The sequence below is a fragment of the Ailuropoda melanoleuca genome, chromosome 7 (genome assembly GCF_002007445.2).
Source record: "Ailuropoda melanoleuca isolate Jingjing chromosome 7, ASM200744v2, whole genome shotgun sequence".
Taxonomy (NCBI): Eukaryota; Metazoa; Chordata; class Mammalia; order Carnivora; family Ursidae; genus Ailuropoda; species Ailuropoda melanoleuca.
In genome coordinates, this window is record NC_048224.1 from 129,430,816 (window position 1) to 129,454,156 (window position 23,341).

Consider the following 23,341-nt stretch of genomic DNA (forward strand, 5'->3'; position numbering starts at 1 on the left):
AGTTTTTATTAAGTGAAACATTGTTATATAATGAAGAACTCACCTAGTTAAAGTGAATGTTCTAGCAAACTGGATCTGCCTCCTGTTTGGTATTAGAGTGTTCGAGTATGTGAAGAAAAGGCAATGGGGTGATTGTCTTGTGAGATGCTGTGGGGTATAGTGTGTAATTGTTGTATGAGCCCACAAACCTGATTTTTCTTGGCTTTGAAAGTTAACCAGGATTTCTTTTGTTGTACTGTAGAAGTGCAGTCAACGTCCTTTCTGTAGAAGAGATAAAATGGACATTTGTGACCTAAGTGTTTTCTAGTATTTCATCCTATCAAGTAAGTTGTGAGTACATAGTAGATACTCAATAAATATTAGTGACATTAGTGGAAGGAAGGAAAGAACCTGTTTTCGTCTTTTCTGTACTTCAGCTTCATATGCTTAAGCCAGGTAGGGCTTCCAGAAGTTGGGCAGTCACAGTGTGAGAAGGGTCGAACTGAATTATTGTTGACAATATACAGAACAGATGTTGTATCATAAAATAAGGCGAAGAGAAAAACTGGTCAGTGACTAATAACATGATATTTTGTGAAGTCTGTGTGTATAGAAATAGCAACGGAAATTTCTACAAAACAACCTGTATGTTCATGGCCTGAAATGTGTGCTTTTGTTTTATGGGTATATGTGGTCTAGTACTTAGTCATCGCTTAAAACTATATAGTGATTAATAACTTCTAAGGAATTTTTCAACTTCTTTTATTGGTATGTAAGACATGAACTGTGGTCATTAAAATTCCTATCAGTATTTTCTTAGTTTACATTGAAATGTAACCTCAAACAGGAACATGGCCTCAGATTCTCTATTGTAACATCACCCTTTACACTGTGTTGTTGCTACATGTAAACAGAAGAACTTCTATAAATCAAGTACCTCAAAGAACATGTTCTGTGGTGAGATCTCTCAAGTGCAACCAAAACAGAGTTTTCTTATTATTACCAAGAGACCAGCAGGCCATATTTTGACTATGTGTATGAAACTGTATGTTTTAATCCCATTAAAGATAATGAAGTAAGACACATTTTTAAGCAAAAGGCAAATTCTGGTAGTTTACCATTTTAAAGAGAAATTCATTTATTCGGCAAATATTTTTTAAGCAACTCTTCTGTGCCAGGTACAGTTTTAGAGAGCAGTGATAAAGCAGCAAACAAAACCCACAGAAATCCCAGGCTCCGTGGAGTTTCCCTCCAGTCAGAGAAATAGAGGATAAGTAAGTCGTGTAGTAGATTAGGAGGTTATAGGTGCTGTGGGGAAAGGAAACAGAATTCAGAGTGGGGATGGGTCAGTGAGGTAGGATAGGAGCTGCACTTTGGAATGAGGCGGCCAAGGAGGGCTTCTCCGAGAAGAAGCTATGTGAGTAAAGACCAGAAGGGTGTGAGGTGCACATGTCTCTGGGAAGGTGGCGAGGAGATGCACGTGCCCTGGGGCACCACACGTGCCCTGAGGCACTCCTGCTGGGGCTGGAGTGAGACACACGCCGGTCCAGCGTGGAGGGAGCAGCAAGAGGGAGTGGCAAGGAGGCCACGTAGTAGAAGACCAAGTTCAGGGTCCAGGATGCAGGGCCTTATAGGTCTTTGTGAAGACTTTGGCTTTTACGCTAGGGTGGGGACTCCGCAGAGGATTTTAAGCCCAGGAGTGACCAACTTGAACTTTTTAATGGAAAGAATACACAGCTAATTAATCAACTTTGTTTGAGTTTTGATAAGTTGAAATGGAACTAAACAGTTCTTTTGTGTAGTATTTAGAATGGCAGTTTATTTTTTTATTCAAATTCAATTAATGTATAATGTATTATTAGTTTCAGAGGTAGAGTTCAGTGATTCATCAGTTGTATGTAACACCCAGTGCTCATTACATCACATGCCCTTTAATGCCCATTACCCAGTTACCCCATCTCCCCACCTCCCTCCCCTCCAGCAACCTTCAGTTTGTTTCCTGAGATTAAGAATCTCTTATGATTTGTCTCCCTCTCTGATTTCATCTTGTTTTATTTTTCCCTCTCTTCCCCTATGCTCCTCTGTTTTGTTTCTAAAATCCCACATATGAATGAAACCACACGAATCTTTCTGTGATTGACTTACTTTGTTTAGCTTAATACCCTCTAGTTCCATCCATGTCCTTGCAAATGGCAAGATTTCATTTTTGATGGCTGAGTAATATTCCAGTGTGTGTGTGTGTGTGTGTGTGTGTGTGTGTGTGTGTGTGTGTGTGCGTACACACACCACATCTTCTTTATCCATAGAATGGCAGTTTAAATAACTCTCTCTTCTTAAAATTGCTTTGTCAGTTTTTATAATCAAATATTGATTACACATAATCAAATTATGTGTAAAGATTTACATGGGTATCAGGGATGCAATGTCAGGTAAAATATTGTGCTTTCTGACAGAATAATCTCTTGGGAGACTTTTTAAAAAAGATTTATGTCTTTATTTGAGAGAAGGGTGTGAGGCGGGGCAGAGGGAAAGAATCTCAAGCAGACTCCCCACTGAGCACGGAGCCCTATGTAGGGCTCGATCTCACAACCCATGAGACCACAGTCTGAGCTGCAATTACAAGTTGGAGGGTCAACTGACTGAGCCACCCAGGTACCCCTCTAATGGGAGACTTTTTAAAACCTTATAGTTAGTTAAAATGTGATCATAAAAATAAGCTCAAAATCCATTAGACCTATATGTAGACCTGAAACTATGAAACTCCTAGAAGAAGACATAGGCAGTAATCTCTTTGACATCGGCTATAGAAACATTTTTCTAGGATGTGTCTCTTCAGGCAAGGGAAACAAAAGCAAAAATAAACTGTTGGGACTATACCAAAATAAAGAGCTTTTGCATACTGAGGGAAACCATCAGCAAAGCAACAAGGCAGCCTACTGAATGGGAGAAGATATTGCAAATGATTTATCTGATAAGGGGTTAATATCCAAAAAATATAAAGAACTTCTATAGCACAACACCAAAAAACCCACAAATAATTTGATTAAAAAATGGACAGGGGGGCGCCTGGGTGGCATGGCGGTTAAGCATCTGCCTTCGGCTCAGGGCGTGATCCCGGCGTTGTGGGATCAAGCCCCACATCAGGCTCTTCCGCTTTGAGCCTGCTTCTTCCTCTCCCACTCCCCCTGCTTGTGTTCCCTCTCTCGCTGGCTGTCTCTATCTCTGTCAAATAAATAAATAAAATCTTTGAAAAAAAAAAAAATGGACAGAGGATCTGAACAGACATTTTTCCAAAGAAGACTTCCAGATAGTCAACAGACACATGAAAAGATACTCCGTCGTCAGGGACATACAAATCAAAACCACAATGAGATATCATCTTAATATGTCAGAATGACTTCAATCAAAAAGAAAAGAAATAACAACTGTTGGCAAGGATGTGAAAAAAAAAAAAAGAATCCTCGTGCTCTCTGGTGGGAATGCAAATTGGTGCAGCCACTGTGGAAAGCAGTATGGAGGTTCCCTAAAAAATTAAAAATAGAATTACTATGATCCGTTAATTCCACTGCTGGGTACTTACCCAAAGAAAATGAGAACACTAATTCAAAAAGATAGATGCACTCCTTATATTTATTGCAAAAGTATTTGTAATAGCCAAGATAGAGAAGCAACCCAAGTGTCCACTGATAGATGAATGGATAAAGATGTTGCATACACACACACACAGAGGAATATTAGCCATGAAAAAAGAATGAGCTCTTACCATTTGCAACGATGTGGTTGGACCTAGAGGGTAAAATGCTAAGTGAAATAAGTCAGAGAAAGACAAATACCGTATGATTTTACCTATATGCAGAATTAAAGAAACAATGAACAAAGAAATGAACAAAGAAAACAAAAGACCAATGAAAAAAGAGACTTTTTTTACTTCTAAAAGCAAATTTAATCAACTACTATTATGAAATAGATAATGCTTGCAACCTGTACATATTTTCCAACATCTAACTGAACATAATAAAAAAAAACTTAAAAATTAAAAAACAACAAAATAAATTACCAAAATCATCATTCAAAAATGAAGATTAAATAAAGATATTTTAAGTGGAAAAAAAAAAGAAATGACTTTCAGATGATCAATGGACAGATGTTGGAAAAAGAGACTCTCAAATGCAGAGAATAAACTTGGTTGTCTCAGGGGTGGTGGGTGTAGGGATGGCTGAATAGGTAAGAGGATTAAGAGTACATTTATTGGGTGTGAAGGTAGAGATAAAAATGGAAGGACCAATCGAATATCTACTTAAAGAGTATTTAGAGCACCAAATTGCCTCCTTGCCTCAGATCAGTAGATGGCTGACATGTCTCTTCTCACCCCAGCAGAAGTCTGGGGTTTTATTCTCTGGAGTGGTCTGGAGTGCAGGATACTAGGCACAGCCCTAACCACTAACCTCTAACCCCTGACCCTAACCCTAACATGAACCCTAACCATAAGCCTCTGGAGAGGTCTCCAAACTTCAGGATACCAGGCACACCCTAACCCTAAACACCGCCCCCATCCCCCCACCCCCGCTGAGCTGAGAAAGTGACTTCCAGAACAAACCATAAGAAAAACCGAGAAGCGACCTAGTTATCCTGGAGAAGCACTGAATTGGTAGTATTTCTGAAAATGGGTATGAAGGTAGACATGAAAGCAGAAGGATCAATTGAATATCTATTTAAAGAGTATTTACAGCCCCAAATCCCCTCCTTGCTTCAGCTGGGTGGATGGATACCATGTCTTTTCTCACCTCAGCAGAAGTCTGGGGTTTTATGTTCTGGAGAGGTCTCTGAACTGCAGGATATCAGGCACATACCCTTACCCCTAACCCCTAACCCCTGTCCCTAACCCTATCCCTAATACTAACACTAACCCGAATCCTCTGGAGAGGTCTCTGAATGGTACGATACCAAGCATATACCTTAACCCTAACTCTAACCCTAACCCCAGAAAAAACAAGAGTACATTTATTGTAATGAGCACTGAGTAATGTACAAAGTGCTGAATCAATATATTATACACCTGAAATTAACACTATATTGTTAATTCTACTTCAATTAAAAATAAATAACAAAAAAGATTAGAATTATAGCCCCTAGGTTCTACTCATAAGTACTATCCCATTTTGAAAAAAAAAAAATCTGATCATAAACTCTTCAAGAATAAGGATTTATTGCCACCAATTAAATGAGCTCCGATGCTGTGCCAAGCACTGTGGTGCATGCGTTTCCTTCCCTGCTGTGGCAGGGCCAGGTGAGTGAGGTAGTTGAGACCGAGCCACCGTGCTGTGTACGTACCTCGGCCACACTGGCCCTGTCATCCTTCTTGCAAGACTGAGGAAGATTGTATCTTGCACAGCTGTATCTCCAGTCCTTACCCAGTGTCTGGCACTTAGGTGTTCGCCAGTGGGAGTTTTCTCTGTTCTAGTATTTGCTGCATTCTTACAGATGCTTATTGATGCTGTTGGCATTTTTCACATTTGCAGTGTGTGTTTGCTTTTGTTTTGTTTTTAGAAGCAGAATTGAGAGGACAGTGAGTGATTTTTTAATAACACAATCTCTATCAAAGGAGGGAAAGCTTGGCACAAGAGGGTCTTGTGTTTCCACAAAAATGGTAGTAAGAACATATCTTGCATTTTTCTTATGGTAAAGATGTACTGGTGCCATTCACCAAAAAAAAAAAAAAAGGAAAATGAAAGATAGATTGAGTCATGAAGCCAAGTGTCTAATGAATTGGTGCAAGTGTGTATCCAGGCCATTCTCCTCATTCCTGTTGCCTGCCTCGTCGTGGCAGGAATGTGAGTGTGCAGTCCTGGAGCTGCTCTCTTGAGATTAGAGACTCCTTACTCAGAGATGTAGACGGAGCTCCTGTATCTGGACTACCGCCTCGCTCACAGTGCCCAGGTGACTCACTGGTTCACCGCAACAGTGAGACTGTGGTGGCTTTAGGGCAAAGCAGGGAGCTTCTGGCCACCCAGAGGAGCTGGAGTAATCCCTGTGGGACGGAACTGAGCTGTCATACACCGTTGGTATTTCCTAAGCAGAAAAGTGGGAAGGACATTTAGGTTGGAAGAATAACTTGTGTCAGTGAATAGTTAAAAGAGCCTAATGTGCCCAGGGAGCGTCTCAGGGGGGTTAAGGTTGGGGGAGGGACCAGGTCAGGGGAAGGGAGAGAAGGACAGGTGTGGGAAACTACACTAATAAGAAAGAATTGGAAGGCTTTGCTATTTCATGCTAATATTTACATTTCCTCTTTGGATACTGGGAGCCTGTGGAAGAATGGGTTTTAAACGGGCGTGTGACATGATCAGAGTTGTGTTTTGTGTGCCAACAGTGTTAAGAGATGGATTCTAAAGAAATAAGACTTTAGAGAGACACTTGTGACTTTTGGGTATGTGAAGTTGAAGGTATCAAATTGAGTTTCATAACCAAGGGGAGGGACAGGCAGACAGTTTGGGAACTTACTTCAATTTCATAATCAACGCCGGAGAAGGGCTTGTGATGATGCAAGGAGCAAGAAGAAGACCCTACAGTGGAGCCCTGGAGAGGGTAGAAAAAGAGTGGCAGGAGAAATCTGAGGGACCAGCAAGAACAGGTTTTAAGACAAGGGAAGAAGAGGTTTGAGGAAGGGAAGGCAGGAGTGGTAAGGGTGTCAAATGCTACGGAGATAAAATTGGACAGTGTGAGATGAGCCTTAGAGATGTGACCATGGTTAATGATGTTTGTTGCTTTTGTTACAGTCTTTTTCATTAGATGTAAGTCATTCATGGAAAGAAAATGTAGCAGCAACTTTAAATTTTCTCACAATGCCTGACAATTAGTAGATGCTGAACCACTTTGCTATAGTTCTAGGAGAGTCAATAAGTATTAGGTAATTTGAGTTTTCATAAAAATGTTATCTAGAAGTACAAATTATTTCCAATGTGATGCAAATTGGAAACCAACTTATATAACTGAGACCACGCTTTCAGGCAGAAATAAAATTGTAAGCAGTGTTACTTCAGATATATATTTACTGTTGGTATTTTAAATTGCGTATGATAATACAATGATTTTTTTTAATTTGTTTGCATAGCCTGGCACCTGTGTTTGCTCTATTTGTACCATTTTACTGCTCCATACCAAGAATCCAAGTGGCACAAATTCTGGGCCCGTTGTCCATCACAAACAAGACATTGATTTATATATTGGGACTACAGGTACAGTATGCATTTTTATGTTCACATTTCTTTAACCAGATCTTTTTTTGGGGGGCTCTTTTTCTCATTTGATCTCCTTGAAAACAATGGGTTTTTTTTCCCATAAGTTTGGCTTTATGATCTATATCAAATATTGAAAGGAAGTGTTACAGAACAAGAACATCAAGGTATATAAAGTACTAGAATACTTTCATAGTCTTTAGAAATCTGATAAGAGCTTTCACTGTAATTTGTATCGGTGGAAAATATTTTAATTGCATTGTGCAATTCCGTGTAAGTACTTTTTAAAAATCACAGTATGAAGTGGAAACAAATGAGAACAGTTGAAAGGTAGAAAGTGGAAAATCACTGTCAAAAAAAAAAAGTAACAAAGCAAATAACTACCAGAGTGTAATCAAACCAAAATCCACTTGGCACCAAAGACTTTCCACGATACTCCACTGAATTCCTATGTCATAATTAATACAACAACACTTTTCATCCTCTAAAGCTCAGTAACTTTAGAGCTGGAAGGAACTAGAGGGTCAACATGAGGCTCAGAGGCCTTCATAACTTGACCCAAGCCCCAAATGAATGGGCGCCATGCTAGCACTAGAACTTGGGCGTCCTGCCCCTTGTCCAGAGGACTCTTCTACTGTAGCTTCGGCCTTCTGCTGCAACATCTTTTAAAAAAGTAAACATGCCTCGGCAAATCCTAGTAATAAGACTACACTGCAGAAAGGGGCTATTAGGTGATATGAACACTAGGAAGGATAAGGGAGAGTTAATGGCATGCAGGTTGAGAGATGAAGAATAAACATTTCATGAGAAACAGTTGTAAAAGTGGCGAGGAAACACCCACCCCAGATGAGCCATTGATAACACCTGACAGCACACTAGACAAGTTGGAGGAAATACCAGAGGTTAAAAGGGGAGGGAGGAGAGCATTTGACAGAGACACTAGTATCCGGTTTGATATGTGTGGGATAAGGAATGTTATGAGTATTGACAGTGGATCAAAAGGCCAAGCTACACATGGTACCACAGGAAACAGTAGAATAAAAGTTCACATCAAAAGCTCTGAGAGTGAAAGGAAAGTGATGAGTATTACAGGTAGAAAATGAAAATCATGTATCTTCTGTCACTTGGCCTGGAACTCAGCAGAGATAGGTCAATGGCACTGGATATTGGTGAACATAACCTTTTTCAATTTAAATCAAACAGTAAGACCTCTTAACAGTCTTCGTATCAAACCACCTAGCAAACGGTCGGAGTGCCATCGCGTCCACACAGCACAGGAGTTATAAAGTGGGTGAGGCACAGAGCTTCATTTGTGACACTACACTCAATAAATAATAATAATAAATAATTTTTTATCGATGAAATTAATTATATGTTCTTATACTTGTGTAGGAAACATGGAGGTCATGAGCACTGGGCTGTGGAGCCAGACAACTTGGGTACACTCCCAGCTCCATCACCCACCAGCTTTCTGATATTGAGCAAATTGCTTAACCTCTCAGTTTTCATGGTTAAAATAGAGTTCATGATAGAACTTACTTTGTAGGGGATTTAGGAGGATTCCATAAGTTCAGTATATGAAAAGTGTTAAGATCACTGCTTGGCACATAGTAAGTGTTATGAAAGTGTTAGCTGAAAACAAACAAAAAACAAAAAAGAAAGTGTTACCTATTTTATTATTCCTTATATTTTTAGAATAAGACTACGGAAAAATATTTTTCCGCATAATTCTCATCCTTGTTATTTTCAGAGTCATTTATGCTCAACAAGCATCCATGCTAGATGAAAGGATTGATTTTTTAATTTAAATTCAATTAATTAACATACAGTGTCTTATTAGTTTCAGAGGTAGAGTTCAGTGATTCATCAGTTGTATGTAACACCCAGTGCTCATTACATTGTGTGCCCTCCTTAATGCCCATCACCCTTTATTCCTATCTCCCTACACTCCAGCAACCCTCAGTTTGTTTCCTATGGTTAATAGTTTTTTATGGTTTGTCCCCCTCTCCAATTATGTCTTGTTTTATTTTCCCCTCCCTTCCTTTATGCTCCTCTGTTTTGTTTCTTAAATTCCACATATGAGTGAAATCATATAATTATCTTTCTGTGATTGATTTGTTTTGCTTAGTATAATACCCTCTAGTTGCATCCATGTCTTTGCAGATGGCAAGGTTTCATTTTTTTGCAAATGACATATCAGATAAAGGGCTAGTATCCAAAATCTGTAAAGAACTTATCAAAAACACCTAAGGAACAAATAATCCAATCAAGAAATGGGCAGAAGACATCAGCAGACATTTCTGCAAAGAAGACATCCAAATGGCCAACAGACACATGAAAAAGTGCTCCACATCCCTCGGCATCAGGGAAATACAAGTCAAAACCACAATGAGATACCACCTGACTCACACCAGTCAGAATGGCTAAAATTAATAAGTAAGGAAACAACAGATGCTGGCGAGGATGCGGAGAAAGGGGAACCCTCCTACAGTGTTGGTAGGAATGCGAGCTGGTGCAGCCACTCTGGAAGACAGTATGGAGGTTCCTCAAAAAAGTTGAAAATAGAGCTACCCTACAACCCAGCAATTGCACTACTAGGTATTTACCCAAAGATACAAATGTAGTGATCGGAAGGGGCACCTGCACTCCAATGTTTATAGCAGCAATGTCCACAATAGCGGAACTATGGAAAGAGCCCAGATGTCCATCGACAGATGAATGAATAAAGAAGATGTGGTTATATATATATATATATATATACACACATATACAGTGGAATATTATGCAGCCATCAAAAAATGAAATCTTGCCATTTGTAACGACCTGGATGGAACTAGAGGGTATTAGGCTAAGTGAAATAAGTCAATCAGAGAAAGACAGTTATCATATGATCTCACTGATATATGGAATTTGAGAAGCAAAGCAGAGGATCGTAGGGGAAGAGAGGAAAAAATGAAACAAGACTGAAACCAGAGAGGGAGACAAACCATAAGAGACTCTTAATCTCAGGAAACAAACAGGGTTGCTGGAGTGGAGGGGGTGGGAGGGATGGGGTGGCTGGGGGATGGACACTGGGGAGGGTATGTGCTATGGTGAGCGCTGTGTATTGTGTAAGACTGATGAATCACAGACATAAAGATTTCATTTTTTGACAGCTGAGTAATATTCCATTGTATTTATATACACCACATCTTCTTTGAAAAGGATTAAATTTTAGATCAAGGGATTAAATTTAAATTTGCAACCAGTGCTCCTTTCTACATGAGGTAGCACTAAGAACAAAATTCATCAGCCTCCTTTTTACCTGTGCTTTGTCATCTCTTACTTCTGTATCTGCCTTCTTTTTATGGATCTTTTTTTATGTATCCCTGATAAATGTGCAGAACTTTGAGGTTTTCATCTAGTATAGTATCTGCAGTTAACCTCTGGTTCTGCTTCTTTCTCTAGGAGCAGAAGTCCTTATACTTCCGATCTAAAGATCTAAATATGAACAAACAGTAGGCTCTAGATCTTTTCTTTCTTTCAGGAACACTTTGAATGTCTTACGACTTTTTTTTTTTTTTTTACCCTAAGCACAATTCTCATATGTAAATGATTTAGAAAACAAAGGGAGAGATTTTATGAAACCTAATTCTGATTACTTCTGCATTAATTAACTTTGGTATCATTATTTAGTTTGCTAAGTAACTGAGTTAGTGAACTTCTCTGAGTAAACTGGAATGAGAGTAACAACAGTTAAGCAGAGTAGCACTGGACATGGCCCTGTATGCTTGCAGAAGTCTGCTCAGCTAAATTTAGAGTCACAGTGATGAGAAATTAAAATGAGAGAATTATGTAGACTACTATTACTTGTCATTACTCAACACCAAGCATGGGACGGTGACTGCATATTTTGTATGTTGTTGATTGTAATAATTTCTTTGTATGTGATATTTTACCTTGTGTAAATCAATTAATGTCTTCTTTGTAAAGAAGAATATGCTTGAATTTCACTTATTTTTCTTTGACGGGAGTGGGCCAGGTTCAACCAGTCTGTCTTTGGCTATGGAAAGGCTGAGAGCTTGGTTAGAAAAAGAAAAAAATAATATATTACTTTCTTTTGGCTGACAGAATTGGTATTTATTAATTTTCTACTTTTTTATATTAAGAGATATATGATTAATACTTCAATGGTTATCACTGTAGTTATATAAAACAAAAGTATGCTCTGATTGACAGTTGAATTTCATTTTTAGTTGCCTTTTTTTTCTTTTACAGCTTTTCACCTCTGGTTCCTACATCTGGATTGTAGCAATAAGTGGACTTGTAAGTGTGATTTCCCCTCCCCCTACTCTCTCTCTTTTCTGAAGCAACTTTAAGAAAAATGTCATGTTTGGGCTTGGGTCACATTCAGTTGTCTCCAACTTTCTTTTAACCATGTCAGTTCCATCTCCATGCTGCTCCCTTATTAATGCAAAGGGGCCAGTTTGTCTGTTTTCAAGGTAATTTTGATGAAAGCTTTAGCTGAGTTTCTTGTTTGTGTTTTTAAAAATTACCTCAATAGTCGAACTCAGAGTAGGAAAAAAATGACCAAAAAATGAAGTTGAATTTACTAAAAATAACAAGAGATGTTCTACTTGTTTTGTAAAGAGACATTGTCGTGCAAGGGTAAAGATAAGGCGAAATGGAAAGTCAGGTGGACTGGAACTGGCAGGAGAATTATCGGGTGTGGCCAGGGAAGGCAGCAGGCATGAGCTGAAGGGCTGGGCGTCATCCTCACCCGTGTGCTAGAATGTCTTTAGCCCACCCATCCCCCTGCTGCTCTTTAAATTTAACTTAATTTAATTATTTTATTTTATTAAGCATTTGTGTTAAACTCTAATGAGTGTATGAGATATTTAAAAAAATCTAGAACATGAAGTTGAGCTTTATTTTTCATTTATGACTTAAATTTGCACTCCCAAATTTATATAAAAATAAGTATATAATCAGTATGTATGGAATATAGTTTTAATTTTTTCCTTGGGAAAGACTAAGAAAATTGCAGAAGGGATTCATGGTGGTATGTATAACCTCGCAGGGGAAGGATTTGGAAATAATGTGCCCTCCCCTGCAGACACTGTAAGTGAGCTACCACGATTTATTCTTGTTCCTGGTGAGTGGGACTGGGGCCCCTGTGTCATTAGTTTAGGCCAGCTCACTTCTCTCCTTCCTTTATATGCTCTGTATGATTTCTTTTCTGTGTTCATTCTTTTCATATACAACTTAGTCCTTTGTTCTCCAGGCTGCCGGCACACATTCTGATCAGATACCTGATTGGCCTTTAGAACCACAGAGCTGACCTCCATTATGTGGTCTTCCAACCATCCAAGCCACTTGGTGTTCCTAAGACTTTGTCGTGACTTTGTGACTGTGTGGCGTCAGACCGAGTCTGTGCGGCACTGTCGCCAGGCTCTCCCCAGCCTAATCTCTTCCCACTTGAGCTGCCAGCTTGATTAACAGCTATTTCACCAGCTGCAAACAGTAAATAGATAGCTCATTGCTTTCATAATGAGAGCAGCGTGACAGTCTGTTTCTTTCATGATGTATTTTGTTTCCCTTAGCAGTGAATGGTCTTGAGCCCCATTTTGGATATTTTCCTAAAGATTCAAGAATTTGAGAAGTACCAGACTATATTTTATTTCACTGTGTTAGGTTACTATTGATTGATTGGGTCTTATTATCCAAACCCTTCTTTAATAATCATTATGTGACATTTGTTTTAAGTCATTCCATTTTATTTCTCTGTTGTTTTCAGTCTCCTGGTTTTAAAGTAAGTGCTTGCCATCAACTTAGAAAGTTTCATTTTGTGACATTCAGTGCTCTAGAATTGGAGGTTGTACTTTTTCATCTCTTTGTAGTTTTTTTAAAATCTAAAATATGCATGTTGTGGTCAGAGTATTTTTCAGTACACATGCTTAACAGGTAGGTGCTTGTTTAAAATTTTTTTTGCTTTTTTTTAAATTAAGTTTTTATTTTAATTCTAGTATAAGTAACATACAGTATTATATTAGTTTCAGTTGTCTTGTCATGATGAGCACTGGGTGATATATATGGAGTTGTTGAATTTTTTTTTAAGAATCAGAAGTGTAACAGTTTTGTTTTTTAGAGAGGGATGGGGGTAGGGCAGAGAGAGAGGGAGAGAGAGAATCTTAAGCAGGCTCCACGTCCAGCATGGAACCCAACACGGGACCTGATCTCACAACCTTGAGATCATGACCTGAGCGGAAATCAAGAGTCGGATGTTTAACTGACTGAGCCACCCAGGCACCCCAATAACAAATTTTTAACACAAAAATCCCTTAAGAAGTGTAAGTAGAATTGCACAGTATTTGGAATATAATTCCCAGAGTTTAGCATTTAAATAATCCCCTTATTAATGAATTCCTCTGAGCCAATTGAAATTTCACTTTTTACAGTGATTAATTCAGCCAATGTTGACCTGCCATGAACACAAACCTAATAAATCTTCATGTCAGTTTGGTTATTATTATTCTACTGTAATTAGATGATACTATATTTACTTACAATGATTAATATCAGTGATAATCACAGCCAGTTTTCCTTTATGCTATACATATACAATGTGTATGCTATACAATATACAATAATGTTGGTACTTGTTTTGAACTTAATGAATATTTTGTTTCTGACTTTTCCAGAAAAACATGTTTTTATGTAATATTTAATATAGTACACTTTAGATGAGGATAATTATAAAGAAGGATATTAAAATTATTTATGAATGTTCAGTTTACACACTACTGATTATAGAATCAGAGTTGAGATCCACAAAGCCACAGCTTGTCCCAGATGTCTGTTGCTCAACGTGACTTCTCCTCTCCCCATGTATATCAAGTGACTTCCCTTTTTTTTAATGCTAAATAAAATACTAAAAAGAAAATAAAAATTCTTATTATCTAAAAGAAATGCACAGATGGTATTCAGTGTTCTGGGGGAATGTTAGGAAACCTGCTAATGAAATTTCACGTTGCAGCATTGAAACCAATAGTTCTCCTGACATACTGCGTGTGTTAAGGAAGTGATTTTATTTCAATCTGGCAATTACGTGTTTTTTAAGAGAAAGAGCTTTTTTAAAAAAAGACATTTGTGTAAAACATAAGTCATGTGTATCTGCTGTCATAGAAACCACAAACTTTACTCATGCTTTTCTGGAAAGCTGCCAGCTTTGGATTTATTTTATTTAGTTAGTGGTGGATTTATTTTGGTTAAGCTAGTTTTTATTCTCTCCTTGTGTCACTTATTCTTCCATGATTATAAATGTTTCTGAATATATAACTTTAAAATAACCTCACTGATTAGGGCAGCTGAGTGGCTCAGTCGGTTAAGCATCTGCCTTCGGCTCAGGTCATGATCCCAGGGTCCTGGGATCGAGTCCCACATCTGGCTCCCTGCTCAGCAAGGAGTCTGCTTCTCCCTCTGCTCCCCGGGCTCCCCACCACCACTGCTTGTACTCTCTCACTCTCTCTCTCAAATAAATAAAATATTTTTTAAGAATAATAAAATACCTCACTGATTGAAAGGAGAGAGGTTGATAGATTATAGTCAGGACAGTACTTACTGGATAGGAGCCCACTTTCTGTTCAGTTATGTCAGAGAAGAATGAGGACTAAATTTTTTTCCTGGATTGAGAGGGGGAAGGTGTTTAGTTTACCAGGGGCAATACTAAGTTAGTTGCCTGGGACCGCTGTCCCTCTTGAGTTCCATTTCGTGATCTGTGAGTCTACCTGCTGCCAGAAAGGTAAGGGGCATTCAGATTTACTTAAAGAGTCCTTTGAGATTACTCACATGTATCACTGATATGTGTTTTATGTTGTGTCCTTCTTCCTTTGGCAATTCTGGTTTTTAATACCACCATTTAATATTTAAAATACAACTGTTTCCGTGAAAGATTGGAAAATTGTAATTGGAAAGCTTGGCGACAGCAGCCAAGGGAAATGTCTCAATTAAGCATGAACTTCAAAGATGTTCGTATCTGTCTGCTTCTGCTTTCCTCTCATTATTGTGTGTGACTGTTCTTCTCAGTATCTTTGGTAAGAGACCTTCAAAAATCGGGGGCACTCTTCACATAGTCACAAGTTCTCTCATCTTCTTACACATTAATACTTCTTTTCCGTGAAGAATGTGTTGCTTACTTACTGAACTGTATTTAAGTTCTTTTTGTGGTTCTGCAGAGAGCCTTTGGGCTCTCCATATCCCTGCACTTCTTCATTTTCTGCCATTTTATGAATCATAGTAGTGAATCATTACCACTGGGATGTACCCTAATTCTCAAAAGTTGAAGTCTCAGGCCTAAGCTGATTCTGGAATGATTAAAACAGAAAGAGCCTGCTTTTGCCAATTTTCTTTTTACAATTCACATATTTATCATCATTTGGTCTTCTTTCAATCTATTTGGGGGTGAGTTAACAGACAGGCCTGTATTTCTCAGACTCCAGGCTCCTCGCCTTGAACTCCCCTTCACAGCCTACCCATTTCCTGCATTCATTCCCTGTTCTGTAGAATATATCAGACTTTGATTATCTCGTGATCAAGCAACCTTAATGTAAAAAAAAAAAAAAATCTGTCCTACCCAATAACAAGATTAGAAACATAGATTGACACCAGATTATTTAGGAGTCTGAATGTGGTTTGAGTTTGTATTTTTTTCTGCAGGCAGTGGGGATCTTTAAAGCTTTTTAAACAAAAAACTTCATGACAGTCTGAGATTACAGGAGTTTTATTAGGGTTTGTAAATCATAAAAAAGAGGAAGGGAAAAGTGAGCAATCTTGTAGGAGTCAGGATGCCTCATGTGTGGGATGATTGCTTTTTTCTCTTCCATCCACAATAGTTTTAAGGAAAAAATATAAAACATTGTCTTATGGTAACTGTAAAAGAAAAAGCATCGAACAGAACCATGTGTTGGTTGGCTTTCCAAGTCATGGTGTAACATTACGGGGGAAGCTTATGGAGCTTGCATAATCTGTGGAAATCCAAACTTGTGTGGAGTAAGTTTTAGAGCCCTGACTGCTCTGTGGTGAATGAGAATGATATGTCGGGTCCTCTGGTCCTTCCCCTCCTTTTCATGTCTTTTTCTTCTCTCCATACTTCCTTTTCCTTTTTTTCTTCTCTTATGTTTCTTCTCTGGACTGACCAAAGAATGGTACAGTAGAGTGGGTCAGATAACTCATCTGATGCCTGAGGTTTTCAGTTGAACTTTAGGGATTAAGATTAGTTCCATCAGTTCATTGAAATGACAGATGTAATGGAGGGAAGTCAAGGCTGGTTGGAGCTGTGAGGTTGGCTGGGCTTGTCGAAGGCCACTCATAGTAGTGGAAAGACAGCAGTGACTTCCCAGGAAACATCCAGATGTAGAGGGTGCTTTCACCTTCTTATAGTCAATGTGGCGTTTATAATTCCGACCCCAAATGGAGTGCTTATTAGTCCATCTCACATCACACACACACATTTTCTCTCTCTCATTCGTTCCTTCCCTCTTAGCCCCCTCTCCTTCCTGTCCTCTCTCTGCCCCCATCCTCCATCCCAACCACAGGTAGCCACGACCTACTGAAAGAAACCTGCTGTCCTCTGCCTTGGCATGACAGTTGTAACTTAGTCCAGGGCTGACAGTACGAATGTCCTGTTAGACAGGTATCCACAGGGAGGGAGTGACCAGTAGACTTTAATTTTTCCATGTTCAGTGCAGAATAAATGAAATTATTATTTACAGTGTCTTGATAAAGCTGTCACAGAAGTACCTTATAAGATACAGGTATAAAATTTTTATTGCTGCAACTCATCTTTTACCTATAGGTGAAAACCTAGCATCTTTTCATTTTTTTAATGATTTTATTTATTTATTTGAAAGAGAGAGAGAGAAAGAACATGAGCAGGGGGAAGGGCAGAGGGAGAGGGAGAAACAGACTCCCTGCTGAGTAGGGGGCCTGATGTGGAGCTCAATCCCTGGAGGCTGAAGACAGATGCTTAATGGACTGAGCCACCCAGACGCTCCCCTAGCCTCTTTACAAAGCCTTTCAAAATTTGGCCTTCTCATGTACCAATCAATCCCTATGTACCATATACTTCAGAGACTCTAAGTTTGACTCTTTCTGAACACCTTGTCCTGTCTCAGGATCTGTGCCATTGTCCAATCACTAATTTTTCTTTAACAAACACATGGCATGTTACTATGTACCATGTACTTGTGGTAGATGATATTATTTGTTCAAACAAATATTTTTGTTTGTTCAGAATATTTGCTGCCCCTCTCTCCTGGGGGCCTCCCTATAGGGCCTCTGTGTGATCTGTTACCATCACGCTTTACTCTGTGACTTACATTAGCCACTAAAACATGAGCAGAAATGATGAATGCTTCTCAAGCAGAAGTTTTAAGAGCCACTGCACGATTCCACCGTTCCTCTGTTCCCTTTGCCGTGAGAAAAGCACGTGCCAGATAGAAGCTACTCCTTCAGCCCAGACCTTGGAATAAAGGAGACACATGGAGCATGGCTATGGCCAACATGTAAGATGAATGAGAATGCTGTAAGCTGCTGAAATTCAGGATCATTTGTTACCATAGAATAGCCTAGAGAAAGCAGACTAATAAGCTCTTTTCTAAGCACTTTATAAATATGATCTTAATTAGCATTTATAAAAACCTGATGAAGGTAGGGACTATTATCCTCATTTTATAAATGAAACCAAGGCACAGAGGATTAAGTAATTTGCTAAGAATACAAGCTAGTAAGGAATGAAGACAATTCAAATGCAGGTCTTCTAGCGTTAGTGTTTATGCTCTTAAGAGGTAGCTTTGTATAACCACATGCAGTTTCTTCCAACTATATCCCTTCTTTCACCATTAGATCTCTTCTTTTCCTAGCAAAATCTTACCTATTTAAGTCCTGACTCTGAAGCTTTTTCTGAGTCAGCCCTGTCTTTGAATTTAGGAATTATACACTATTCTTTATCTTCCCCAGTGCATAGCACAATGTCTGATATTTTATCTATATTCTATAAATAATTACAGAATTTCAAAATTCACTATTCACAAAATTCACAAAATAATGATTTCTGTGCTATAAAACACTGTAATACTTTGTGACTGTCAGGGTGCTTTCAGTGTGTACTGCCTTACTAGGTTCTTGACACAATCTCTACTGTGGTAGAGAAACTGGGCTTCCCAATTTAAAGATTTCAGAGATGGGGCGGCTGAAGTTCAGATTGTACAACTGATATATGATGTCACAGGACCAAAGGCCAGGTGTTCTGGTCCCAGTGCATGGGTCAATTGCCTCCCACTGTACCTTTCAAGGTGCTCATCCATGTCTTTTTCAACCACAAGACACATACAAAGCTATTCTTAGATCTTCCCTTGACTACACCACTAAGATGAGGCCCTGTTCATCATCAGTGTAGACAGGATTCCGGAGGGAGATCCTGGATATGAAGAAATTTTAAAAGTACCCAGAGGTGCCAAAAGGCACATCTCAACTTTCTGTAGCCTTTGGTATGAATTTTGTGGGCTGACCAATATCCAAGAAAACGTTATCCCATTGACAGACTCTACTAACCTCCTGATGTGAAGAATCCAGCATATAGCTATACTTGCTCTTCTAGGAACAAGATATTTAACTGGTTCTCCATATAATGGATGAAAAGTGCAGCTCAGTCCCCACCTTTCAACAAACAGTTCATTGCCTTGTTTCTGGCATTATCATGTATAAGAAAATGAAATTAAAAATGGCTTTGAAAAAGTTTAAAGGGTGATTTAAAATACATTAACCTTGTTCAACAGTGCTGCTGGTCAAAAAGGAAGATAAGGACAAGGTTACCAAGAAAACACCCATACTTTTAAATTTTAGATGATCACTGGTAGATTATCATGACGGTTGCAGCACAGAGCATTTTCTCACAGGGTCTTCATGTTGTTTTTCTATCAAGAGATGGAAGGTCTTCAGTCAGTTTTGGTTATCTCTTTAAACTGTTTTTTGGTGTGTGTGTGTGTGTGTGTGTGTGTGTGTGTTTTAAATAGAAGCATCCAATGTTCCTTCATCTTTGGGACTGATTGTGTTGATATTTCTCTTCTATCTTGATGATAATCTGTGGGAAAGGACTATGGTAAATCAATGCATGTGATTTTGAATTTATTAATTATAAACAATGGCATAGCATATTATCAAAAAGTTCTCATGTTAGCTGAGAAATTTTCAAGACACTAGAAGTTTTTGTTACTAAAGATTGTTTTTAGTCTGCTAAAGTCCTTCCTCTTTTATAAAATAGAAAAAAAGATTTTTATGTAGAGATGTCTAGATCTTTCTAGATCTTCACATTCACTTTCTTAGGAAAACTTCTTTTATTCCTTTTATTTAGTAAAGTGTTATTTATCTACAATAAAATTCAACAATGAACATAGTGGACATAGATAGGTTTCTACTTCTCTCTGGTGAATACCTAGGAGGAGAATTGCTGGGTTATATGATTGATGTATGTTTAACGTTATAAAATAATATAGTATGATTCTACCAAGTGACTGTACCATTTTCCATTTCCACCATCAATACATGAGTTCCAGTCGGTTCACATCCTTCCTTACACTTGGCCTTGTCAGTTGTTTTAACTTTAGTCATTCTAGTTGGCAGGTAGTGATACCTTGTGGCTTTAATTTGCATTTCTGTAATACCTAGTGGTTCAAACATCTTTTCTTGTGCTTACTGGACATTTGTATAGCTTCCTTTGTGAGGTATTTGTTCAGATATTTTACACACTTTTTCATTGGGTTACATTTGTCTTATAATTGAGTTAAAAGAATTATTTTTATATTCTGGACATAAGCTCTTTGTTGGATATATTTTGTAAAAATTTTATCCCAGTCTATGGCTTGCCTCTTTGTTTTCTTAACTATGTCTTTCAATGAACAAAAGTTTTTAATCTTGATTAATTCAGTTCTCAATTTTTAAAATAGTTTCTGCTGTTGATGTCTTATTTAAGAAATCTTTGCTAATCCAAGGCCATAAAGATTTTATTCTGTATTTTCTTCTAGAATGTAGTAGTTTTTGCTATTAGATTTAAATCCAGGATCCCATCTGAATAATTCTTGTGAGGTAAAGGTTGAGATTTATTTTCTTTCATACAGATATCTGGCATCATTTCATCATTTGTTGAAGAGACTCAGTGCTCCTTTCATTACCTTGGCACCTTTGTTGAAAGTCAGCTGACTAGTGTGGGTGTATTTCCTGGCTTTCTTTTGTATCCCAGTGATTTATATGTCTGTCCTTACGCCAATACCATACTGTCGTGAGTACTTTTGCTTTATGTTAAGTTGAAATCAGGTAATGTAAGTCTTCCAGCGTTGTTCTTTTTTTCAAAACAGGCTTAGCTATTTTTGGAACATTGACTTTCTATATGCATTTTTAAATCAACTTATAATTTCTTCAAAAAAAAAAAGCAGTTAAGATTTTATTTGGGATTGCACTGAAACTATAGATCAATTGGGGAGAATTGCCATTGTGATAATTTAAAAATATGCCCACAAATCCTTTTATAATTCAAGAAATGGAGTTTAATTTCCCCTCCTAGAGCGTGGGCTATACTTAGCAATTCACTATGGCAGAAATGATGGTGTGTGACTCCAAAGAGCAGATCATAAAAGACACAGATGGTTCCATCTTGCTCCCTCTCACATCATTTGTTCTGGGGGAAACTAGCTGCCATGTCTCAAGGATAGTGAAGCAGCGATTTGGAGAGGTCACACGGTAGTGTGTCAGCACTAACTTGCCAGTTGTGTTTTTGAGCTACCTTGGAAACTGATCTTCCAGTTCATCTAGTCCAGTCAAACTTCAGATGAGCACAGGTAGACTGACATCTTGACTGCAGCCTGCTGAGAGACCTTGAACCACAGCCACCCAACGAAGCTGCTCTCAGATTTCTGACCCTTATAAGCTGTTTGTATAACCAGTGCTTATTGTTTTAAGCCACTGGGTTTTGAGTAATTTGTTATCCAGTAATAGATAACTAATATAAGCATTTTAATAATATCAGGTCTTCCAATCCATGAACATGGTATATTTCCACATTTATTTAGCAAATCTTTTAATTCCCCTTTACAGTTTTTAAATTTTCAGTGTATAGGCGTTGCATTTCTTTTATTAAATATATTCCTCAGTATGTGTGGGTTTTGATAGTATTTTAAATGGAGTCGTTTTTATAATTTTTATCCCAATTGTTTGTTGCTAGTATATAGAAATGCAGTTGATTTATGTATATTGCTGTTGTGTCCTGCAATTTTGCTATCTTTGTTTATAATTTTTGGCAGCTTTTTTGTGGATTCCTTAGGGTTTATTACATGCATGATCATGTCCTCAGGAAATATATTTTGTTTATATGTTTTACTTCTTTCTATTCTGTGCCTATTTTTTTTTTCCTTACATCACTAGCTAAGACCTCTAATACAATGTTAAATACAGGTGGTGAATGGATATCCTTGTCTTGTCCTTGCCTAAAAAAGCAGTGAGTTTTTCACCTTTGAGCCTATAAGTGCATAAATCATTCTACATCTTCACACTCATTTTTAGTTTATTATTTTTAGACCAATGTAAGAAACAAGTTTCAATATAAGCCTATTTTCTCTTTAATTTTAGTTTCTTGAATCAGTTTATTGAAGTGAATATAATTTTAAAGGGGGTTCGTCTCCTTGTTAAAAGGAATACTAAAAGGTATTTACATTTACACACCTGATTAAGGCTTTTTCCATGTGCTAGAGACTCTAGTTTTCTCCTCATGTATCTTTTCCTTAGTAGCAGAACCTTCATCTTATTTGGGGCAGGAGTGCCTCCACCTGAAATATCATACTTCCTTTGCATCTAGGGTATAGCCATCACACTAAATCCTGGCATCCTGTCCAGTGAGCTATAAATCCATATATTGGTGGGACTTCTGGGAAGGCTCCTCAAAGTAGCCTTTTGTCCTTCTGTCCTTCCTCATTTTCTCCCCTCTGCTGCCTGGAATGCAGCTAAAGATGGTTAGAGCTTTTATAACATGAGGGAGAATAAATTTCTGTTGTATTTAAGCCATTGTTATTTGTGGTTTTCTGCTTTACACATTTAGCCTGATAATCCTGATACATGATTTTCCAAAAGGAAAAGTTTATTGCAGCCTCCTAAGATAGTGATGAGCCTAATTAATTCTGTCCTTATTCCAGTGTAACCTCCCAAGAATCAGGATATCCAGGGCTTTAATTAGGTATTTCAAGATGATAGTAAAAGATGAGAGCTATAGGAAATTCATCTGAATCATTTTTGCACTTGACAAAGAACAAGATGGCAAAGACTCTTTCGATAAATGCTAAAGCCACATGATTCTGTTATGAAAAGAATAATCATTTCATAATTTCATAATTAATTTCATAATTAATCACAAATGGCAGAAATAACTTTAGGCATCTCTAATTTGCATACATATTCTCTGCATAAATGAATACATAATAAATAAATAAATAAATAAATAAATAAATAAATAAATAAATAAATAAATCCAAAGTTTCTTCTTTCCTTCTTTAGTATTTTTGGTGAAGAAATGGAATCTGTAAATGTAAGATCTGTTAAGAGCAAGAATTTTCTTTGTTTTGCTCCCTGCTGTATCCCAGCATTTAGAACACAGCCTGGCACATAATAAATGTTAAGTAAGAATATGTTGAAAGAATAAATGTTGGACGAAAAGCCTCAGTGTGGTTGCCTCAGGACTTGAGTACATGTGAAGTCTGTATGATGAGGTCTAGGTGCAAAGGGATGTTTGTTCCCTTGGCTTGTCCCTGTCTTGCAGAGGCAACTCTTTCTCCCCAGGAGAGCAGCTCCTTGTGTTTATCCTGTTGTCCTGTTAGGTGATAGATTTCTGAATATTGGGACCATCGTCTCCAGGACCCCAGCAGTGCAGTTCACTGTGCAAGGTGTTTGTTCACCCAGACTTGCCTGCTAAAAGAGATCATCAAACACCTGGGAGTTGTTGCCCAGTCATGGTTTCTCACCTTTGTCTGCTGTGGTTACATGCTAATACTAAGCAGGACCAGAGGACACTTGAGGTTTACTCTCTATAAGCAAGAGGGTTTCACCTATTTTCT

General features: G+C 38.1%; 1 protein-coding gene across 1 annotated transcript in view; it reads left to right on the forward strand.

The window, feature by feature from the left end:
* The window catches only part of UBAC2 (UBA domain containing 2), a 208,435-nt gene that overhangs the window by 136,793 nt on the left and 48,301 nt on the right, over positions 1-23,341 (forward strand). Inside the window, exons 5-6 of the mRNA XM_011219272.3 lie at positions 7,088-7,211; positions 11,469-11,516. Of these exons, the coding sequence (XP_011217574.2) occupies positions 7,088-7,211; positions 11,469-11,516 (172 nt within the window). The remainder of the gene's footprint in view (positions 1-7,087; positions 7,212-11,468; positions 11,517-23,341) is intronic.